Genomic DNA, 21,065 nt, shown 5'->3' with positions numbered 1-21,065 from the left:
AAGCAAATGCACATGGGAGACAAGGTAACTTGAGAAGGTGGATTCAAAATTGGCTTCGCGGTAGGAGACAGAGAGTGATGACAGACGGCTGTTTTAGTGACTGGAAGCCAGTGTCCAGTGGCGTATCACAGGGATCTGTGCTGGGTCCCCTATTGTTTGTCATTTATATAAACGACATAGATGACTATGTCAGGGGTAGGATCAGTAAGTTCGCGGATGACACAAAGATTGGCCGAGTGGTTAACAGTGAGGTGGAGTGTCTTAGGTTACAGGAAGATATAGACGGGATGGTCAAATGGGCAGAAAAGTGGCAGATGGAATTTAACGCTGAAAAGTGTGAGGTGATACACTTTGGAAGGAGTAATGTGATACAGAAGTATTCAATGAATGGCCTGACACTGGGAAGTTCCGAGGAACAAAGGGACCTTGGCGTGTTTGTCCATAGATCTCTGAAGGCAGAAGGGCAGGTTAATAGGGTGGTGAAAAAGGCATATGGGACACTTGCCTTTATCAATCGAGGCATAGATTACAAAAGCAGGGAGGTCATGTTGGAGTTGCATAGAACTTTGGTAAGGCCACAGCTGGAGTACTGTGTGCAATTCTGGTCGCCACATTATAGGAAGGATGTTGTTGCATTGGAGGGGGTGCAGAGGCGATTCACCAGGATGTTGCCTGGGATGGAACATTTAAGCTATGAAGAGAGGTTGGATAGGCTTGGGTTGTTTTTGCTGGAGCAGGGAAGACTGAGGGGTGACCTGATCGAGGTGTACAAGATTATGAGGGGCATGGATAGGGAGCAGTTGTTCCCCTTAGTTGAAGGGTCAGTCACGAGGGGACACAAGTTTAAGGTGAGGGGCAGGAGGTTTATGGGGGATTTGAGGAAGAACTTTTTTACCCAGAGGGTGGTGATGGTCTGGAATGCCCTGCCTGGGAGGGTGGTCGAGGCAGGTTGCCTCACATCCTTTAAAAAGTACCTGGATGAGCACTTGGCACGTCACAACATTCAAGGCTATGGGCCAAGTGCTGGCAAATGGGATTAGGTCGACAGGTCAGGTGTTTTAATGCATCGGTGCAGACTCGATGGGCTGAAGGGCCTCTTCTGCACTGTATTATTCTGTGATTCTGTGACCCACCTCCTTCTCCCTCGACCCTATTCACACTTATCTGCTGATCACCTAACTTGGCCGCCTGGACCCCATATCGCTGATCTTGTTTACAGTTCTCACTCTTCAGATACTGTTCCTCTCTCCTTCGAATCAGCCATCATCACCCCTTTCCTCAAAAAAAAAGTCTTTGACCCTACAGTCCTTGCAAACTACCATACCATCTCCAACCTCACTATATCCTCTCCCAAAGAACAAAGAAAATTACAGCACAGGAACAGGCCCTTCGGCCCTCCAAGCCTGCGCCGATCCAGATCCTCTATCTAAACATGTCGCCTATTTTCTAAGGGTCTGTATCTCTTTGCTTCCTGCCCATTCATGTATCTGTCTAGATACATCTCAAAAGACGCCATCGTGCCCGCATCTACCACCTCCGCTGGCAACGCGTTCCAGGCACCCACCACCCTCTGTGTAAAGAACTTTCCACGCATATCCCCCCTAAACTGTTCCCCTTTCACTTTGAACTCGTGTCCTCTAGTAATTGAATCCCCCACTCTGGGAAAAAGCTTCTTGCTATCCACCCTGTCTATACCTCTCATGATTTTGTACACCTCAATCAGGTCCCCCCTCAACCTCCGTCTTTCTAATGAAAGTAATCCTAATCTACTCAACCTCTCTTCATAGCTAGCGCCCTCCATACCAGGCAACATCCTGGTGAACCTCCTCTGCACCCTCTCCAAAGCATCCACATCCTTTTGGTAATGTGGCGACCAGAACTGCACGCAGTATTCCAAATGTGGCCGAACCAAAGTCTTATACAACTGTAACATGACCTGCCAACGCTTGTACTCAATACCCCGTCCGATGAAGGAAAGCATGCCGTATGCCTTCTTGACCACTCTATTGACCTGCGTTGCCACCTTCAGGGAACAATGGACCTGAACACCCAAATCTCTCTGGACATCAATTTTCCCCAGGACTTTTCCATTTACTGTCTCGTTCACTCTTGAATTGGATCTTCCAAAATGCATCACCTCGCATTTGCCCTGATTGAACTGCGGATTGAACTGCCCTGATTGAACTGAAGTCCGGACCTGCGGACTTGTCCACCTTAATGGCCTTTAGAAGACCCAACACTTCCTCCCTCCTTATGCCGAGTTGACCTAGAGTAATCAAACATCTGTCCCTAACCTCAACATCCGTCATGTCCCTCTCCTCGGTGAATACCGATGCAAAGTACTCGTTTAGAATCTCACCCATTTTCTCTGACTCCCCACATAATTTTCCTCCTTTGTCCTTGAGTGGGCCAATCCTTTCTCTAGTTACCCTCTTGCTCCTTATATATGAATAAAATGCTTTGGGATTTTCTTTAACCCTGTTTGCTAAAGATATTTCATGACCCCTTTTCGCCCTCTTAATTCCTCGTTTCAGATTGGTCCTACATTCCCGATATTCTTTCAAAGCTTCGTCTTTCTTCAGCCTCCTAGACCTTATGTATGCTTCCTTTTTCCTCTTAGCTAGTCTCACGGTTTCACCTGTCATCCATGGTTCCCTAATCTTGCCATTTCTATCCCTCATTTTCACAGGAACATGTCTCTCCACGCTAATCAACCTCTCTTTAAAAGCCTCCCACATATCAAATGTGGATTTACCTTCAAACAGCTGCTCCCAATCTACATTCCCCAGCTCCTGCCGAATTTTGGTATAGTTGGCCTTCCCCCAATTTAGCACTCTTCCTTTCGGACCACTCTCGTCTTTGTCCATGAGTATTCTAAAACTTCCAGAATTGTGATCACTATTCCCAAAGTAGTCCCCTACTGAAACTTCAACCACCTGGCCGGGCTCATTCCCCAACACCAGGTCCAGTATGGCCCCTTCCCGAGTTGGACTATTTACATACTGCTTTAGAAAACCCTCCTGGATGCTCCTTACAAATTCTGCTCCATCTAGACCTCTAACACTGAGTGAATCCCAGTCAATGTTGGGAAAATTAAAATCTCCTATCACCACCACCCTGTTGCTCCTACATCTTTCCATAATCTGTTTACATATTTGTACCTCTATCTCACGCTCGCTGTTGGGAGGCCTGTAGCACAGCCCCAACATTGTTAACGCACCCTTCCTATTTCTGAGTTCTGCCCATATTGCCTCACTGCTCGAGTCCTCCATAGTGCCCTCCTTCAGCACAGCTGTGATATCCTCTTTGACCAGTAATGCAACTCCTCCATCCCTTTTACCTCCCTCTCTATCCCGCCTGAAGCATCGATATCCTGGGATATTTAGTTGCCAATCATGCCCTTCCCTCAACCAAGTCTCAGTAATAGCAATAACATCATACTCCCAGGTACTAATCCAAGCCCTAAGTTCATCTGCCTTACCTACTACACTTCTTGCATTAAAACAAATGCACCTCAGACCACCAGTCCCTTTGCGTTCATCATCTGCTCCCTGTCTACTCTTTCCCTTAGTCACACTGACTTCATTATCTAGTTCCTTACAGGCTTTAGTTACTACTTCCTTACTGTCCACTGACGACCTCATTTGGTTCCCATCCCCCTGCCTATCCAAGAGTCGCTAAAATGTCCCTCATGTATCTGCTTCTACTACCACCGCTGGCAGTGCATTCCACGCACCCACCACTCTCTGTGTAAAGAACCTCCCTCTGACATCTCCCCGAAACCTTCCTCCAATCACCTGCCACTTCTTAGCCCAGCTCTGCATCCTGTCAATGCCCCGTTGCAACCTACAACAACCTTCCACACTATGCACAACTCCAGCAACCTTCGTGTCATCGGCAAACTTGCTAACCCAGCCTTCCACTTCCTCATCCAAGTCATTTATAAAAATCACAAAGAGCAGAGGTCCCAGAACAGATCCCTGCGGAACACCACTGGTCACCGAGCTCCAGGCTGAATACTTTCCATCTACTACCACCCTCTGTCTTCTATGGGCCAGCCAATTTTGTATCCAGACAGCCAACTTTCCCTGTATCCCATGCCTCCTTACTTTCTGAATGAGCCTACCATGGGGAACCTTATCAAACGCCTTGCTAAAATCGATATGCAACACATCCACTGCTCTTCCTTCATCAATGTGTTTTGTCACATCTTCAAAGAATTCAATAAGGATTGTGAGGCATGAACTGCCCCTCACAAAGCCATGCTGACTGTCTCTAATCAAACTATGCTTTTCCAAATAATCATAAATCCTGTCTCTCAGAATCCTCTCCAATAATTTGCCCACCACCGATGTAAGACTGACTGGTCTATAATTCCCAGGGTTATCCCTATTCCCTTTCTTGAACAAGGGAATAACATTTGCCACCCTCCAATCATCCGGTACTACTCCAGTGGACAGTGAGGACGCAAAGATCATCGCCAAAGGCGCAGCAATCTCTTCCCTCGCTTCCCTTAATATCCTTGGGTATATCCCGTCTGGCCCCGGGGACTTATCTGTCCTCATGTCTTTCAAAATTTCCAGCGCATCCTCCCTCTTAACATCAACCTGTTCGAGCATATCAGCCTGTTTCACGCTGTCCTCACAAACGACAAGATCCCTCTGACTAGTGAATACTGAAGCAAAGTATTCATTAAGGACCTCCCCTACCTCCTCCGACTCCAGGCACAAGTTCCCTCCATTATCCCTGATCGGCCCTACCCTCACTCTGGCCATCCTCTTGTTCCTCACATAGGTGTAGAACGCCTTGGGATTTTCCTTAATCCTACCCGCCAAGACTTTTTCATGTCCCCTTCTAGCTCTCCTAAGTCCATTCTTCAGTTCCTTCCTGGCTACCTTGTAACCCTCTAGAGCCCTGTCTGATCCTTGCTTCCTCAACCTTAAGTAAGCTTCCTTCTCCCTCTTGACTAGCTGTTCCACATCTCTTGTCATCCAAGGTTCCTTCACCCTACCATCCCTTCCTTTCCTCATCGGGACAAACCTATCCAGCAGTCGCAGCAAGTGCTCCCTAAACAACCTCCACATTTCTGTCGTGCATTTCCCTGAGAACATCTGTTCCCAATTTAAGCTCCTTAGTTCCTGCCTAATAGCATTGTAATTCCCCCTCCCCAAATTAAATATTTTCTCATCCCGTCTGCTCCTGTCCCTCTCCAGGGAGTTGTGATCACTATCACCGAAATGCTCTCCCACCGATTGATCTGCCACCTGGCCTGGTTCGTTGCCAAGCACCAAATCCAACATAGCCCCCCCGTCTAGTCGGCCTATCTGCATATTGAGTCAGGAAACCTTCCTGGACACACCTGACAAAAACTGCTCCATCCAAACTATTTGCACCAAGGAGGTTCCAATCAATATTAGGGAAGTTGAAGTCACCCATGACAACAACCCTGTTACTTCTGCACCTTTCCAAAATCTGCCTCCCAATCTGTTCCTCCGTGTCTCTATTGCTATTGGGGGGTCTATAGAAAACTCCCAATAAAGTGACTGCTCCTTTCCTGTTTCTGACTTCCACCCATACTGACTCAGTAGACAAACCCTCCTCGACGACCTCCCTTTCTGCAACAAAGAACAAAGAAAATTACAGAACAGGAACAGGCCCTTCGGCCCTCCAAGCCTGCGCCGATCCATATCCTCTATCTAAACATGTCGCCTATTTTCTAAGGGTCTGTATCTCTTTGCTTCCTGCCCAACTGTGATGCTATCCCTGATTAGCAATGCCACTCCCCCACCTCTTTTACCTCCTTCCCTATTCCTGTTGAAACATCTCAACCTCGGAACATCCAACATCCATTCCTGCCCCTGTGATATCCAAGTCTCCGTAATGGCCACAACATCGTCGCTCCAAGTACTGATCCATGCTCTAAGTTCATCACCCTTATTCCTGACACTTCTTGCATTAAAATAGACACACTTCAACCCATCATACTGGCTGCAACTTTGCCCTGTCAACTGTCTAACCTTCCTCGCAGACTCTCTGCACTCGGTATCTACCTGTTCAACAGCTACCCCATCCACTGATCCGTAGCTCCGGTTCCCATCCCCCTGCCAAACTAGTTGAAACCCTCCCGAAGAGCTCTAGCAAACCTCCCACCCAGGATATTGGTGCCCCTCCAGTTCAGATGCAACCCGTCCTTCTTGTACAGGTCCCACCTTCCCCAGAAGGTATCCCAATGATCCTCATATCTGAATCCCTCCCTCCTACACCAGCTCTGTAGCCACGTGTTCAGCTGCACTCGCTCCCTGTTTCTAGCCTCACTAGCACGTGGTACCGGTAACAATCCTGAGATTACTACACTGCTCGTCCTGCCTTTCAGCTTCCAACCTAACTCCCGATATTCGCATTTCAGGTCCTCATCCCTTTTCCTAGCTATGTCATTGGTACCGATATGTACCACGACCTCTGGCTGCTCCCCCTCCCCCTTAAGAATCCTGTGGACTCGATCCGAGACATCCCTGACCCTGGCACCCGGGAGGCAACATACCATCCGCGGGTCTCGTTCAAAGAACAAAGATAATTACAGCACAGGAACAGGCCCTTCGGCCCTCCAAGCCTGCGCAGATCCAGATCCTCTCTCTAAACATGTCGCCTATTTTCTAAGGTTCTGTATCTCTTTTCTTCCTGCCCATTCATGTATCTGTCTAGATACATCTTAAAAGACGCCATCGTGCCCGCATCTACCACCTCCGCTGGCAACGCGTTCCAGGCACCCACCACCCTCTGCGTAAAGAAATTTCCACGCATATCCCCCCTAAACTGTTCCCCTTTCACTTTGAACTCGTGTCCTCTAGTAATTGAATCCCCCACTCTGGGAAAAAGCCTCTTGCTATCCACCCTGTCTATACCTCTCATGATTTTGTACACCTCAATCAGGTCCCCCCTCAACCTCCGTCTTTCTAATGAAAATAATCCTAATCTACTCAACCTCTCTTCATAGCGAGCGCCCTCCATACCAGGCAACATCCTGGTGAACCTCCTCTGCACCCTCTCCAAAGCATCCACATCCTTTTGGTAATGTGGCGACCAGAACTGCACGCAGTATTCCAAATGTGGCCGAACCAAAGTCCTATACAACTGTAACATGACCTGCAACTCTTGTACTCAATACCCCGTCCGATGAAGGAAAGCATGCCGTATGCCTTCTTGACCACTCTATTTACCTGCGTTGCCACCTTCAGGGAACAGTGGACCTGAACACCCAAATCTCTCTGGACATCAATTTTCCCCAGGACTTTTCCATTTACTGTCTCGTTCACTCTTGAATTGGATCTTCCAAAATGCATCACCTCGCATTTGCCCTGATTGAACTCCATCTGCCATTTCTCTGCCCAACTCTCCAATCTATCTATATTCTTCTGTATTCTCTGACAGTCCCCTTCACTATCTGCTACTCCACCAATCTTAGTGTCGTCTGCAAACTTGCTAATCAGTCCACCTATACTTTCCTCCAAATCATTAATGTATATCACAAACAACAGTGGTCCCAGCACGGATCCCTGTGGAACACCACTGGTCACACGTCTCCATTTTGAGAAACTCCCTTCTGCTGCAACTCTCTGTCTCCTGTTGCCCAGCCAGTTCTTTATCCATCTAGCTAGTACACCTTGGACCCCATGCGCCTTCACTTTCTCCATCAGCCTGCCATGGGGAACCTTATCAAACGCCTTACTGAAGTCCATGTATTTGACATCGACAGCCCTTCCCTCATCAATCAACTTTGTCACTTCCTCAAAGAATTCTATTAAGTTGGTAAGACATGACCTTCCCTGCACAAAACCATGTTGCCTATCACTGATAAGCCCATTTTCTTCCAAATAGGAATAGATCCTATCCCTCAGTATCTTCTCCAGCAGCTTCCCTACCACTGACGTCAGGCTCACCGGTCTATAATTACCTGGATTATCCCTGCTACCCTTCTTAAACAAGGGGACAACATTAGCAATTCTCCAGTCCTCCGGGACCTCACCCGTGTTTAAGGATGCTGCAAAGATATCTGTTAAGGCCCCAGCTATTTCCTCTCTCGCTTCCCTCAGTAACCTGGGATAGATCCCATCCGGACCTGGGGACTTGTCCACCTTAATGCCCTTTAGAATACCCAACACTTCCTCCCTCCTTATGCCGACTTGACCTAGTGTAATCAAACATCTGTTCCTAACCTCAACATCCGTCATGTCCCTCTCATCGGTGAATACCGATGCAAAGTACTCGTTTAGAATCTCACCCATTTTCTCTGAGTCCAAGCATAACATTCCTCCTTTGTCCTTTAGTGGGCCAATCCTTTCTCTAGTTACCCTCTTGCTCCTTAGATATGAATAAAAGGCTTTGGGATTTTCTTTAACCCTGTTTGCTAAAGATATTTCATGACCCCTTTTAGCCCTCTTAATTCCTCGTTTCAGATTGGTCCTACATTCCCGATATTCTTTCAAAGCTTCGTCTTTCATCAGCCGCCTAGACCTTATGTATGCTTCCTTTTTCCTCTTAGCTAGTCTCACAATTTCACCTGTCATCCATGGTTCCCTAATCTTGCCATTTCTATCCCTCATTTTCACAGGAACATGTCTCTCCTGCACGCTAATCAACCTCTCTTTAAAAGCCTCCCACATATCACATGTGGATTTACCTTCAAACAGCTGCTCCCAATCTACATTCCCCAGCTCCTGCCGAATTTTGGTATAGTTGGCCTGCCCCCAATTTAGCACTCTTCCTTTAGGACCACTCTCGTCTTTGTCCATGAGTATTTTAAAGCTTACGGAATTGTGATCACTATTCCCAAAGTAGTCCCCTACTGAAACTTCAACAACCTGGCCGGGCTCATTCCCCAACACCAGGTCCAGTATGGCCCCTTCCCGAGTTGGGCTATTTACATACTGCTCTAGAAAACCCTCCTGGATGCTCCTTACAAATTCTGCTCCATCTAGACCTCTAACACTAAGTGAATCCCAGTCAATGTTGGGAAAATTAAAATCTCCTATCACCACCACCCTGTTGCTCCTACATCTTTCCATAATCTGTTTACATATTTGTACCTCTATCTCACGCTCGCTGTTGGGAGGCCTGTCGTACAGCCCCAACATTGTTACCGCACCCTTCCTATTTTTGAGTTCTGCCCATATTGCCTCACTGCTCGAGTCCTCCATAGTGCCCTCCTTCAGCACAGCTGTGATATCCTCTTTGACCAGTAATGCAACTCCTCCACCTCTTTTACCTCCCTCTCTATCCCGCCTGAAGCATCGATATCCTGGGATATTTAGTTGCCAATCGTGCCCTTCCCTCAACCAAGTCTCAGTAATAGCAATAACATCATACTCCCAGGTACTAATCCAAGCCCTAAGTTCATCTGCCTTACCTACTACACTTCTTGCATTAAAACAAATGCACCTCAGACCACCAGTCTCTTTGTGTTCATCATCTGCTCCCTGTCTACTCTTTCCCTTAGTCACACTGACTTCATTATCTAGTTCCTTACAGGCTTTTGTTACTACCTCCTTACTGTCAACTGACCTCCTCAATTGGTTCCCATCCCCCTGCCACATTAGTTTAAACCCTCCCCAACAGCGTTAGCAAAAGCACCCCCAAGGACATTGGTTCCAGTCCGGCCCAGGTGTAGACCGTCCAATTTGTAATAGTCCCACCTCCCCCACAACCGGTCCCAATGTCCCAAAAATCTGAACCCCTCCTTCCTGCACCATCTCTCAAGCCACGCATTCATCCTGACTATTCTTTCATTTTTACTCTGACTATCACGTGGCACTGGTAGCAATCCTGAGATTACTACCTCTGAGGTCCTACTTTTTAACTTGTGTCCTAACTCCCTAAACTCTGCTTGTAGGACCTCATCCCGTTTTTTACCTATATCATTGGTGCCTATGTGCACAACGACAACTGGCTGTTCACCCTCCCCCTTCAGAATGTTCTGCAGCCGATCTGAGACATCCCTGACCCGTGCACCTGGGAGGCAACATACCATTTGGGAGTCTCGTTTTCGACCACAGAACCGCCTATCTACTCCCCTTACAATCGAATCCCCTATGACTATAGCCCTTCCACTCTTTTTCCCGCCCTTCTGAACAGCAGAGCCAGCCACGGTGCCATGGACCTGGCTACTGCTGCCTTCCCCTGGTGAGCCATCTCCCTCAACAGTATCCAAAACGCTATACTTGTTTTGGAGGGAGATGACCGCAGGGGACTCCTGCGCTGCCTTCCTGCTCTTTCTCTGCCTTTTGGTCACCCATTCCCTTTCTCCCTCAGCAATCCTAATCTGTGGTGTGACCAATTCACTAAACGTGCTATCCACGACCTCCTCAGCATCGCGCATGTTCGCGACCAGAGAATCTCCTGTCTGTTCCTCTAACCATTGAATCTCCTATCACTATCGCTCTCCTATTCTCCCCCCTTCCCTTCTGAGCCACAGAGCCAGGCTCTGTGCCAGAGACCTGGCCACTGTGGCTTTCCTCTGATAGGTCCCCCCCCCAACCGTATCCAAAACGGTATACGTATTATTGAGGGGAACGGCCACAGGGGATCCCTGCACTGTGCGCCTCATCCCTTTCCCTCCCCTGACGGTCACCCAGCTACCTTTATCCTGTAACTTAGGTGTCACTACTTCCCTATAACTGCTCTCTATCACCCCCTCAGCCTCCTGAATGATCCGAAGTTCATCCAGCTCCTGCTCCAGTTCCCTAACGCGGTCTGCGAGGAGCTGGAGTTGGGTGCACTTCTCACAGGTGAAGTCAGCAGGGACACCAGTGGTGACCCTCACCTCCCACATCCTGCAAGAGGAGCCTGCAACTGCCCTAGCTTCCATCCCCTCCGCTCTAAATTGACAACAGAGATTTAAAAAAATAAAATAAAGGAAAACCTTGCCTTACCAAACCCTCCACACAAGAGTCCTTTTTTTTTTTGGTTGGAGGAGTCATCTCTGTCGTTTATATAAATGACGAACAATAGGGGACCCATAACAGATCCCTGTGATACGCCACTGGACATTGGCTTCCAGTCACTAAAACAGCCCTCTGTCATCACTCTCTGTCTTCTACAGCTAAGCCAATTTTGAATCCACCTTATCAAGTTACCCTGTATCCCATGTGCATTTGCTTTCTTGATAAGTCTCCCATGTGGGACCTTGTCAAAGGCTTTGCTGAAATCCATGTAAACTACATCAACTGCACTACCCTCATCTACACACCTGGTCACATGCTCAAAAAATTCAATTAAATTTGTTAGGCATGACCTCCCTCTGACAAAGCCATGCTGACTATTCCTAATCAAATTTTGCCTCTCCAAGTGGAGATAGATTCTCTCCTTCAGAATTTTCTCCAATAGTTTCCCTACCACTGACATGAGACTCACTGGTCTGCAGTTCCCTGGCTTATCTCTACAACCTTTCTTAAATAGTGGGACCACATTAGCTGTTCTCCAGTCCTCTGGCACCTCCCCCATGGCCAGAGAGGAATTAAAAATTAGGGTCAGAGTCCCTGCAATCTCCACCCTCGCCTCCCACAGCATCCTGGGACACAAATCGTCCGGACCTGGAGATTTGTCCACCTTTAAGCCTTCCAAAACCTCCAATACCTTGTCACTCCCTCTGACAATTTGCTCAAGAACCTCACAGTCTCTCTCTCTGAGTTCCATATCTACATCCTCATTCTCTTGGGTGAAGACAGATGTGAAGTATTCGTTCAACACCCTACCAACGTCCTCTGACTCCACCCACAGATTTCCCCCTTGGTCCCTAATGGGTTCTACTCTTTCCCTGGTTATCCTCTTCCCATTGATATACTTATAGAATATCTTGGGATTTTCCCTACTTTTACCAGCCAGAGCTTTCTCATATCCCCTCTTTGCTCTCCTAATTGCTTTCTTAAGCTCCATCCTACACTTTCTGTACTCCACTAATGCTTCCATTGATTTGCTCTCCTTGTATTTTCTAAAAGCATCTCTTTTCCTTTTCATCATACCCTGAATGTTTCTGGTCATCCATGGTTCTCTGGGATTGTTGCTCCTACCTATTACCCTAGAGGGAACATGTTGGGCATGTACGCTCCCCATTTCCTTTTTGAATGCCCCCCACTGCTCTTCTGTAGATTTCCCGACAAGTAACTCTTTCCAGTCTACCTTGGCCAGATCCTGCCTTATTTTACTAAAATTCTCTCTCCCCCAATCCAAAACCTTTTTTTGCAACTTGTCTATTTCTTTCTCCATAACAAGCTTAAATTGTACCATGTTGTGGTCGCTATCACCAAAATGTCCCCCCACCAACACATCAACCACCTGTCCGTGTTGTGTGGCACTATCACCGTGCTCAATGGGATAGATTTCGAACAGATCTAGTAACTCAAAACTGGACATCCATGAGGCGCTGTGGACCATCAGCAGCAGCAGAATTGTATTCAACCACAATCTGTAACCTCATGGCCTGGCATATCTCCCACTCTACCATTACCATCAAGCTGGGGGACTAACCCTGGTTCAAAGAGTGTAGGAGGGCATGCAGGGAGCATACCTAAACATGAGGCGTCAGTCTGATGAAGCTACAGCCCAGGACAACTTGCATGCCAAACAGCGGAAGCGGTATGCAATAGTCAGAGCTAAGCGATCCCACAACCAATGGATCAGATCAAATCTCTGCAGACCTACCGCATCCAGTTATGAATGGTGGTGGACGATTAAATAACTAACGGGAGGAGGAGGTGGCTCCACAAATATCCCCATCCTCAGTGATGGGGGAGCCCAGCACGTCAGTGCAAAAGACAAGACTGAAGCATTTGCAACAATCGTCAGCCAGATGTGTCGAGTGGATGATCCATCTCGGCCTCCTCCTGAGGGGCCCAGCATCACAGATGCCAGACTTCAGCCAATCTGATTCACTCCAAGTGATCTCAAGAAACGACTGAAGGCACTGGATACTGCAGATCGAAAGGCCCTGACAACATTCCGGCAATAGTACTGAAGACCTGTGCTCTAGAACTAGCTGCACACCTAGCCAAACTGTTCCAATACAGCTACGACAGTGGCATCTACCCGACAATGTGGAAAATTGCCCAGGTATGTCCTTTGCACAAAATGTAGGACAAATCCAACCTGGCCAATTACCGCACAATCAGTCTACTTTCAATCATCAGCAAAGTGATGGAAGAGGTTGTTGACAGTGCTATCAAGCAGCCCTTGCTCAGCAATAACCTACTTACTGATGCTCAGTTTGGGTTCCACCAGGGCCACTCAGCTCCTGACCTCATTACGGCCTTGGTCCAAACATGGACAAAAGAGCTGAACTCCTGAGGTGAGGTGAGAGTGACTGCCCTTGACATCAAGGCAGCATTTGACCGAGTATGGCATCAAGGAACCCTAGAAAAATTGAAGTCATTGGGAATCAGGGGGAAAATTCTCCGTTGGTTGGAGCCGTACCTAGCACAAAGGAAGATGGTTGTGGTTGTTGGAGGTCAATCATCTCAGCTCCAAGACATCACTGCAGGAATACCTCAGGGTAGTGTCCTAGGCCCAACCACCTTCAGCTGCTTCATCAATGACCTTCCTTCAATCACAAGGTCAGAAGTGGGGATGTTCGCTCATGATTGCACAATGTTCAGCACCATTCGTGACTCCTCAGATACTGAAGCAGGCAGAGTCCAGATGCAGCAAGACCTGGACCACATCTAGGCTTGGGCTGATAAGTGGCAAGTCGCAGTCATGCCACACAAGTTCCAGGCAATGATCACCTCCAACAAAAAAGAATCTAACCATCTCCCCTTGATGTTCAATGGCATTACCATCGCTGAATCCCCCACTATCAACATCCTGAGGGTTACCATTGACCAGAAACTGAACTGGACCAGCCACAAAATACCGTGGCTACAAGAGCAGGTCAGAGGCTAGGAATCCTGAGGTGCGTAACTCACCTCCTGACTCCCCAAAGCCTGTCCACCATCGACAAGGCACAAGTCAGGAGTATGATGGAATACTCTCCACTTGCCTGGATGGGTGCGGCTCCAACAACATTCAAGAAGCTCGATACCATCCAGGACAAAGCAGCCTATTTGATTGGCATCCCATCCACAAACATTCACTGCCTCCACCACCGATGCACAGTGGCAGCAGTGTGTACCATCTACAAGATGCACTGTAGCAACGCACCAAGGCTCCTTAGACAGCACTTTCCAAACCCGCGACCTCTACCACCTAGAAGGACAAGGGCAACAAATTCATGAGAACACCATCACCTGCAAGCTCCCCTTGAAGTCACACATCATCCTGACTTGGAACTGTATCGCCTTTCCTTCACTGTCGCTGGGACAAAATCCTGGAACTCCCTTCCTAACAGCACTGTGGGTGTACCTACCTCCCATGGACTGCAGCAGTTCAAGAAGGCAGCTCACCACCACCTTCTCAAGGGCAATTAGCAATGGGCAATAAATGCTGGCTTGGCCAGGGACGCCCACATCCCATGAATGAATAAAAGAGAAAACACTGACTCTTGGGGAACTCCACTCCAAACCTTCCTCCAATCCAAAAAAACATCCATCAACCACCACTCTTTGTTTCCAATTTTGTAACCATATTGCTACTGTCCCTTTTAATTTTGCTCACAAGTCTGTTGAGTGGCACTTTATCAAATGTTTTTTGGAAGTCCATGTACACCACATCAACAGCATTGCCCTCAGCAACTTCTTTGTTGCCTCATCAACAAACTCCAGCAAGTTAGAAATCCAGGAAATTATAAGCCGGTGAGCCTTACGTCAGTGGTAGGGAAATTATTAGAGGATTCTTCGGGACAGGATTGACTCCCATTTGGAAACAAACGAACTTATTAGTGAGAGGCAGCATGGTTTTGTGAAGGGGAGGTTGTGTCTCACTAACTTGATTGAGTTTTTTGAGGAAGTGACTGATGATTGATGAAGGAAGGGCAGTGGATGTTATCTATATGGACTTCAGTAAAGCCTTTGACAAGGTCCCTCATGGCAGACTGGTACAAAAGGTGAAGTCACATGGGATCAGAGGCGAGCTGGCAAGATGGATGCAGAACTGGCTCTGTCATAGAAGACAGAGGGTAGCAGTTGAAGGGTGCTTTTCTGAATGGAGGGATGTGCCTAGTGGTGTTCCGCAGGGATCACTGCTGGGACCTTTGCTGTTTGTAGTATATATAAACGATTTGGAGGAAAATGTAGCTGGTCTGATTAGTAAGTTTGCGGACGACACAAAGGTTGGTGGAGTTACGGATAATGATGAGGATTGTCAGAAGATACAGCAGGATATAGATCGGTTGGAGACTTGGGCGGAGAAATGGCAGATGGAGTTTAATCTGGACAAATGTGAGGTAGTGCATTTTGGAAGGTCTAATGCAGTTGGGAAGTATACAGTAAATGGCAGAACCCTTAGGAGTATTGACAGGCAGAGAGATCTGGGCATACAGGTCCACAGGTCACTGAAAGTGGCAACGCAGGTGGATAAGGTAGTCAAGAAGGCATACGGCATGCTTGCCTTCATCGGTCGGGGCATAGAGTATAAAAATTGGCAAGTCATGCTGCAGCTGTACAGAACCTTAGTTATGCCACACTTAGAATATTGCGTGCAATTCTGGTCGCCACACTACCAGAAGGACATGGAGGCTTTGGAGAGGGTTCAGTAGAGGATTACCAGGATGTTGCCTGGTCTGGAGGGCATTAGCTATGAAGAGAGGTTGGATAAACTCGGATTGTTTTCACTGGAACGACGGAGGTGGAGGGGCAACATGATAGAGGTTTAAAAAGTTATGAGCGGCATGGACAGAGTGGATAGTCAGAAGCTTTTTCCCAGGGTGGAAGAGTCAGTTACTAGGGGACATAGGTTTAAGGTGCGAGGGGCAAAGTTTAGAGGGGATGTGCGAGGCAAGTTCTTTACACAGAGGGTGGTGAGTGCCTGGAACCTGCTGCCAGGGGAGGTGGTGGAAGCAGATACGATAGTGACGTTTAAGAGGCATCTTGACAAATACATGAATAGGATGGGAATAGAGGGATACGGACCCCAGAAGTGCAGAGGGTTTTAGTTTGGACAGGCATCAAGATCGGCGCAGGCTTGGAGGGCCGAATGGCCTGTTCCTGTGCTCTACTGTTCTCTGTTCTTTGTTCTTATTCTAATCCCATTTTCCAGCACTTGGCCCGGAGCCTTGTATGCTATGGCGTTTCAAGTGCTCATCTAAATACTTCTTAAATGTTGTGAAGGTTCCTGCCTCTACCACCTCTTCAGGCAGTGTGTTCCAGATTCCAACCACCCTCTGAGTGAAAATATTTTTCCTCAAATCCCTTCTAAACCTCCTGCCCCTTACCTTAAATCTATGCCCCCTGGTTCTTGACCCCTCCGCTAAGGGAAAAAGTTTCTTCCTATCTAACCTATCAATGCCCCTCATAATCTTGTACACCTCAACCATGTCCCACCTCAACCTTCTCTGCTCCAAAGAAAACAACCCTAGCCTGTTCATTCTCTCTTCATAGCTGAAATGCTCCAGTCTTTACATCCTTTTTTGAACAAGGGTGTAATATTTACAATTCTCCAGTCCTCTGGCACCACCCCCAAGTCTAAGTAAGACTGGAAAATTATGGCCAGTTCCTCTGCGATTTCCACCCTCACTTCATTAAGTATCCCTGGATGCATCTCATCCAGTCCTGGTGCTTTATCAACTTTAACTATATACAGCGTATCTAATACTTCCTCCTTATCAATTTTAAACCCTTCAAGTGTCTGAAATACCTCCTATTTTAATGTGCCTGGGTTGCATCTTCTTTCTTGGTAAAGACAGATACAAAATATTCATTTAATACCTGAGCTATGCCCTCTGCCTCCATGTGTAAATCCCCTTTATGGTCCCGAATCAGTCCCACTCCTCCTTTTACCACACTCTTACTATTTATATGTCTATAGAAAACATTGGGATTTGTGTTTCTGTTAACTGCCAGTCTCTTTTCATACTCTCTCTTTGCTTTTATTTGTTTTTTCACATCCCCTCTGCTCCTACTCCTACTCCTGCTCCTAATTTGTATGTTCGTATGCTCTGAACCTTCTATCTTTTGCCTGGTTCTCGGTTGTGTTATCCACCATCATGTTATCCGTCATAAGCACACTTTTTCTTCTTCACCTTAATCTCTATCTTATTCATCATCCAGGGAGACCGTGCCTGAACTGTCCATTCTTTAAAGGCAGCCCATTGTTCAGTTGCCATTTTGCCTGCCAACCTTTGATTCCAATTTATTTGGGTCAGATCTATTCTTTCCTCATTGAAGTTGGCTTTCTCCAGTTAATTATTCTTACGCTGGATTGTTCTTTGTCCTTTTCTATAGTCAGCCTAAACCTTATGATACAATGATCTCTGTCCCCTAAATGTTCTCCTGACACTGATCCACTTGGCCCATCTCATTCCCAAGAACCAGGTCTAGCAGTGCCTCCTTTCTCATTGGACTAGCAACATACTGCTGTAGAAAATTTTCCTGAACACACTCTAGGAACTCTTGCCTCTCACTGCCCTTTACACTACTATTATCCCAAAGCTACTAAGTATCATCACCTCATTCCATGACAATATGAAAGGCACAATTCAACATGGTGGCTCCTCATCAGAGCCCTTTCCTATCCTGAGTGGTGTGAAACAGGGCTGTGTTCTCGCACCCACACTTTTTGGGATTTTCTTCTCCCTGCTGCTTTCACATGCGTTCAAATCCTCTGAAGAAGGAATTTTCCTCCACACAAGATCAGGGGGCAGGTTGTTCAACCTTGCCCGTCTAAGAGCGAAGTCCAAAGTACGGAAAGTCCTCATCAGAGAACTCCTCTTTGCTGACGATGCTGCTTTAACATCTCACACTGAAGAATGCCTGCAGAGTCTCATCGACAGGTTTGCGTCTGCCTGCAATGAATTTGGCCTAACCATCAGCCTCAAGAAAACGAACATCATGGGGCAGGATGTCAGAAATGCTCCATCCATCAATATTGGCGACCACGCTCTGGAAGTGGTTCAAGAGTTCACCTACCTAGGCTCAACTATCACCAGTAACCTGTCTCTAGATGCAGAAATCAACAAGCGCATGGGTAAGGCTTCCACTGCTATGTCCAGACTGGCCAAGAGAGTGTGGGAAAATGGCGCACTGACACGGAACACAAAAGTCCGAGTGTATCAGGCCTGTGTCCTCAGTACCTTGCTCTACGGCAGCGAGGCCTGGACAACGTATGCCAGCCAAGAGCGACGTCTCAATTCATTCCATCTTCGCTGCCTTCGGAGAATACTTGGCATCAGGTGGCAGGACTATATCTCCAACACAGAAGTCCTTGAAGCGGCCAACACCCCCAGCTTATACACACTACTGAGTCAGCAGCGCTTGAGATGGCTTGGCCATGTGAGCCGCATGGAAGATGGCAGGATCCCCAAAGACACATTGTACAGCGAGCTCGCCACTGGTATCAGACCCACCGGCCGTCCATGTCTCCGTTATAAAGACGTCTGCAAACGCGACATGAAATCGTGTGACATTGATCACAAGTCGTGGGAGTCAGTTGCCAGCATTCGCCAGAGCTGGCGGGCAGCCATAAAGACAGGGCTAAATTGTGGCGAGTCGAAGAGACTTAGTAGTTGGCAGGAAAAAAGACAGAGGCGCAAGGGGAGAGCCAACTGTGCAACAGCCCCAACAAACAAATTTCTCTGCAGCACCTGTGGAAGAGCCTGTCACTCCAGAATTGGCCTTTATAGCCACTCCAGGCGCTGCTTCACAAACCACTGACCACCTCCAGGCGCGTATCCATTGTCTCTCGAGATAAGGAGGCCCAAAAGAAAAATCCCAGTCTATGTTTGGATAATTAAAATCCCTCATTCTAACTACCCGATAATTCTTGCACCTCACTATAATTTCCTGCAAATTTGTTCCTCCACATCCTTCCCGCTAGCTGGTGATTTATAGACAACACCGAGCAGTGTAACTGCACCTTTTTTGTTCCTTAGCTCTAACCAAATTGATTCTGTCCTCAACCCTCTGGGACATCCTTTTTCTCCAGCACTGCAATGCTCTCCTTAATACCGCCACCCCTCCCCCTTTTTTGCCTTTCCTGTCTTTCCTAAACACCTTGTATCCAGGAATATTTAACACTCAGTCCTGCCCTTCTTTGAGCCAGGTCTCTGTTATAGCCACAACATCATATTTCCACATGGCAATTTGTGCCAGTAACTCACCAAATATGAGATCATCATGAATAAATCCAATCTGGAATTCAGGAGAAACGTCTTTACCAAGGGAATTGTCACAATGTGAAACTCACAAGGAGGTGAATTGTATCGATACAATTCAGGAGATTGTAGATAAACATATGAGGAAGAAAGGAATAGAAGGATATACTGATTGGGTGAGATGAAGTGTGGGATGGGAGGAGGCTGTAATGGTGCATTAAAACCAGCATGGACCAGTTGGGCTGAATGGAATAATAGCAGGAAGTGCTGGAAATACTGAACAGGTCTGGTAGCATCTGCGGAGGAAAACAGAGTTAACGTTTCAGATCTGTGACCTTTCATCAGAATTCAGGCTGAATGACCTGTTTCTATGTTGGAATTTTTAAGTAATTCAGTGTACTGACCCTGCTGTGTGTTTCCAGAACATTCTGTTGTATTGACATAGTCTGTGCAGAGGAGGTAGATTCATTTTCCCAGTGTAAGAATGTGTATTTTTGCTTCTCTCTCTCCATCAGGTGAATACTGGATTGATCCTAACCAAGGATGTCACGGAGATTCCTTTAAGGTGTACTGCAATTTTACAAGTGGAGGGGAGACCTGCATCTACCCAGACAAGAAATCAGAAGGAGTGAGTAATGTACTGTCTCATGGAATCATACATACAACACAGAAGGAGGCCATTCGGCCCATCGTGTCTATGCTGGCTCTCTCAAAGAGCCATCCAGTTATTCCCACTCATATAGCATCAAAAAGTCATAGACATTATGGAACAGAAGGAGGTCATTTGCCCATCAAGCCCAGGCCGGTTCTCTGAAAAGCAATCCGGTCAGTCCCACTTACCCGCTCGATCCCCAACCCCAAGTTTATTGCCCTCAGTGCCCATCCAATTTCCTTTTGAAATCATTCATCGTCTCTGCTTCCACCATTCTCATCGGCAGCGAGTTCCAGGTCATTACCACTTACTGCATAAAAGGTTCTTCCTCACATTGCCACCCCCCCCCCACCCCCACCCACCGCCTCCACCTTAAATCTGTGTCCCCTCGTCCTTGTACCATCAGCTAATGGGAACAGCTTTACTTTGTCGACTTTTTCTAAGCCTGTCATAATCTTGTACACCTCGATCAAATCTCCCTTCAATCTCCTTCACTCCAAAGAAAACAATCTCAGCTTCTCTAAACTAACCTGTTAGTGAAAATCTCTCGTCCCTGGAAACATTCTGGCAAATCTCCTCTGCACCCTCTCAAGGACTCTTGCATTCTTCCTAAAGTGTGACCAGAACTGGATGCAATGCTCTGGTTGGGGCCTGCAGAGCTTTTTAAAGGTTCAAAGAACAAAGAACAGTACAGCACAGGAACAGGCCATTTGGCCCTCCAAGCCTGCACCGATCTTGATGCCTGCCTAAATTAAAACCTTCTGCACTTCCGGGGTCCGTATCCCTCTATTCCCATCCTATTCATGTATTTGTCAAGATGTCTCTTAAATGTCATTATCGTACCTGCTTCCACCACCTCCACCGGCAACAAGTTCCAGGCACTCACCACCCTCTGTGTAAAGAACTTGCCTCGCACATCCCCTCTAAACTTTGCCCCTCGCACCTTAAACCTATGTCCCCTAGTAACTGACTCTTCCACCCTGGGAAAAAGCTTCTGACTATCCACTCTGTCCATGCCGCTCATAACTTTGTAAACCTCTATCATGTCGCCCCTCCACCTCCGTCGTTCCAGTGAAAACAATCCGAGTTTATCCAACCTCTCTTCATAGCTAATGCCCTCCAAACCAGGCAACATCCTGGTAAACCTCTTCTGTACCCTCTCCAAAGCCTCCACGTCCTTCT

General features: G+C 47.3%; 1 protein-coding gene across 1 annotated transcript in view; it reads left to right on the top strand.

Annotated features, from left to right (window-relative positions):
• The window catches only part of LOC137373152 (collagen alpha-1(XI) chain-like), a 612,019-nt gene that overhangs the window by 574,223 nt on the left and 16,731 nt on the right, over nt 1-21,065 (top strand). Inside the window, exon 66 of the mRNA XM_068038011.1 lies at nt 19,747-19,859. Within this exon, the coding sequence (XP_067894112.1) occupies nt 19,747-19,859 (113 nt within the window). The remainder of the gene's footprint in view (nt 1-19,746; nt 19,860-21,065) is intronic.

Source organism: Heterodontus francisci, chromosome 8, assembly GCF_036365525.1.
Source record: "Heterodontus francisci isolate sHetFra1 chromosome 8, sHetFra1.hap1, whole genome shotgun sequence".
NCBI classification, from domain to species: domain Eukaryota; kingdom Metazoa; phylum Chordata; class Chondrichthyes; order Heterodontiformes; family Heterodontidae; genus Heterodontus; species Heterodontus francisci.
The sequence above is the reverse complement of the archived record's forward strand: the minus strand, read 5'-3'. Positions and strand labels throughout refer to the sequence as shown.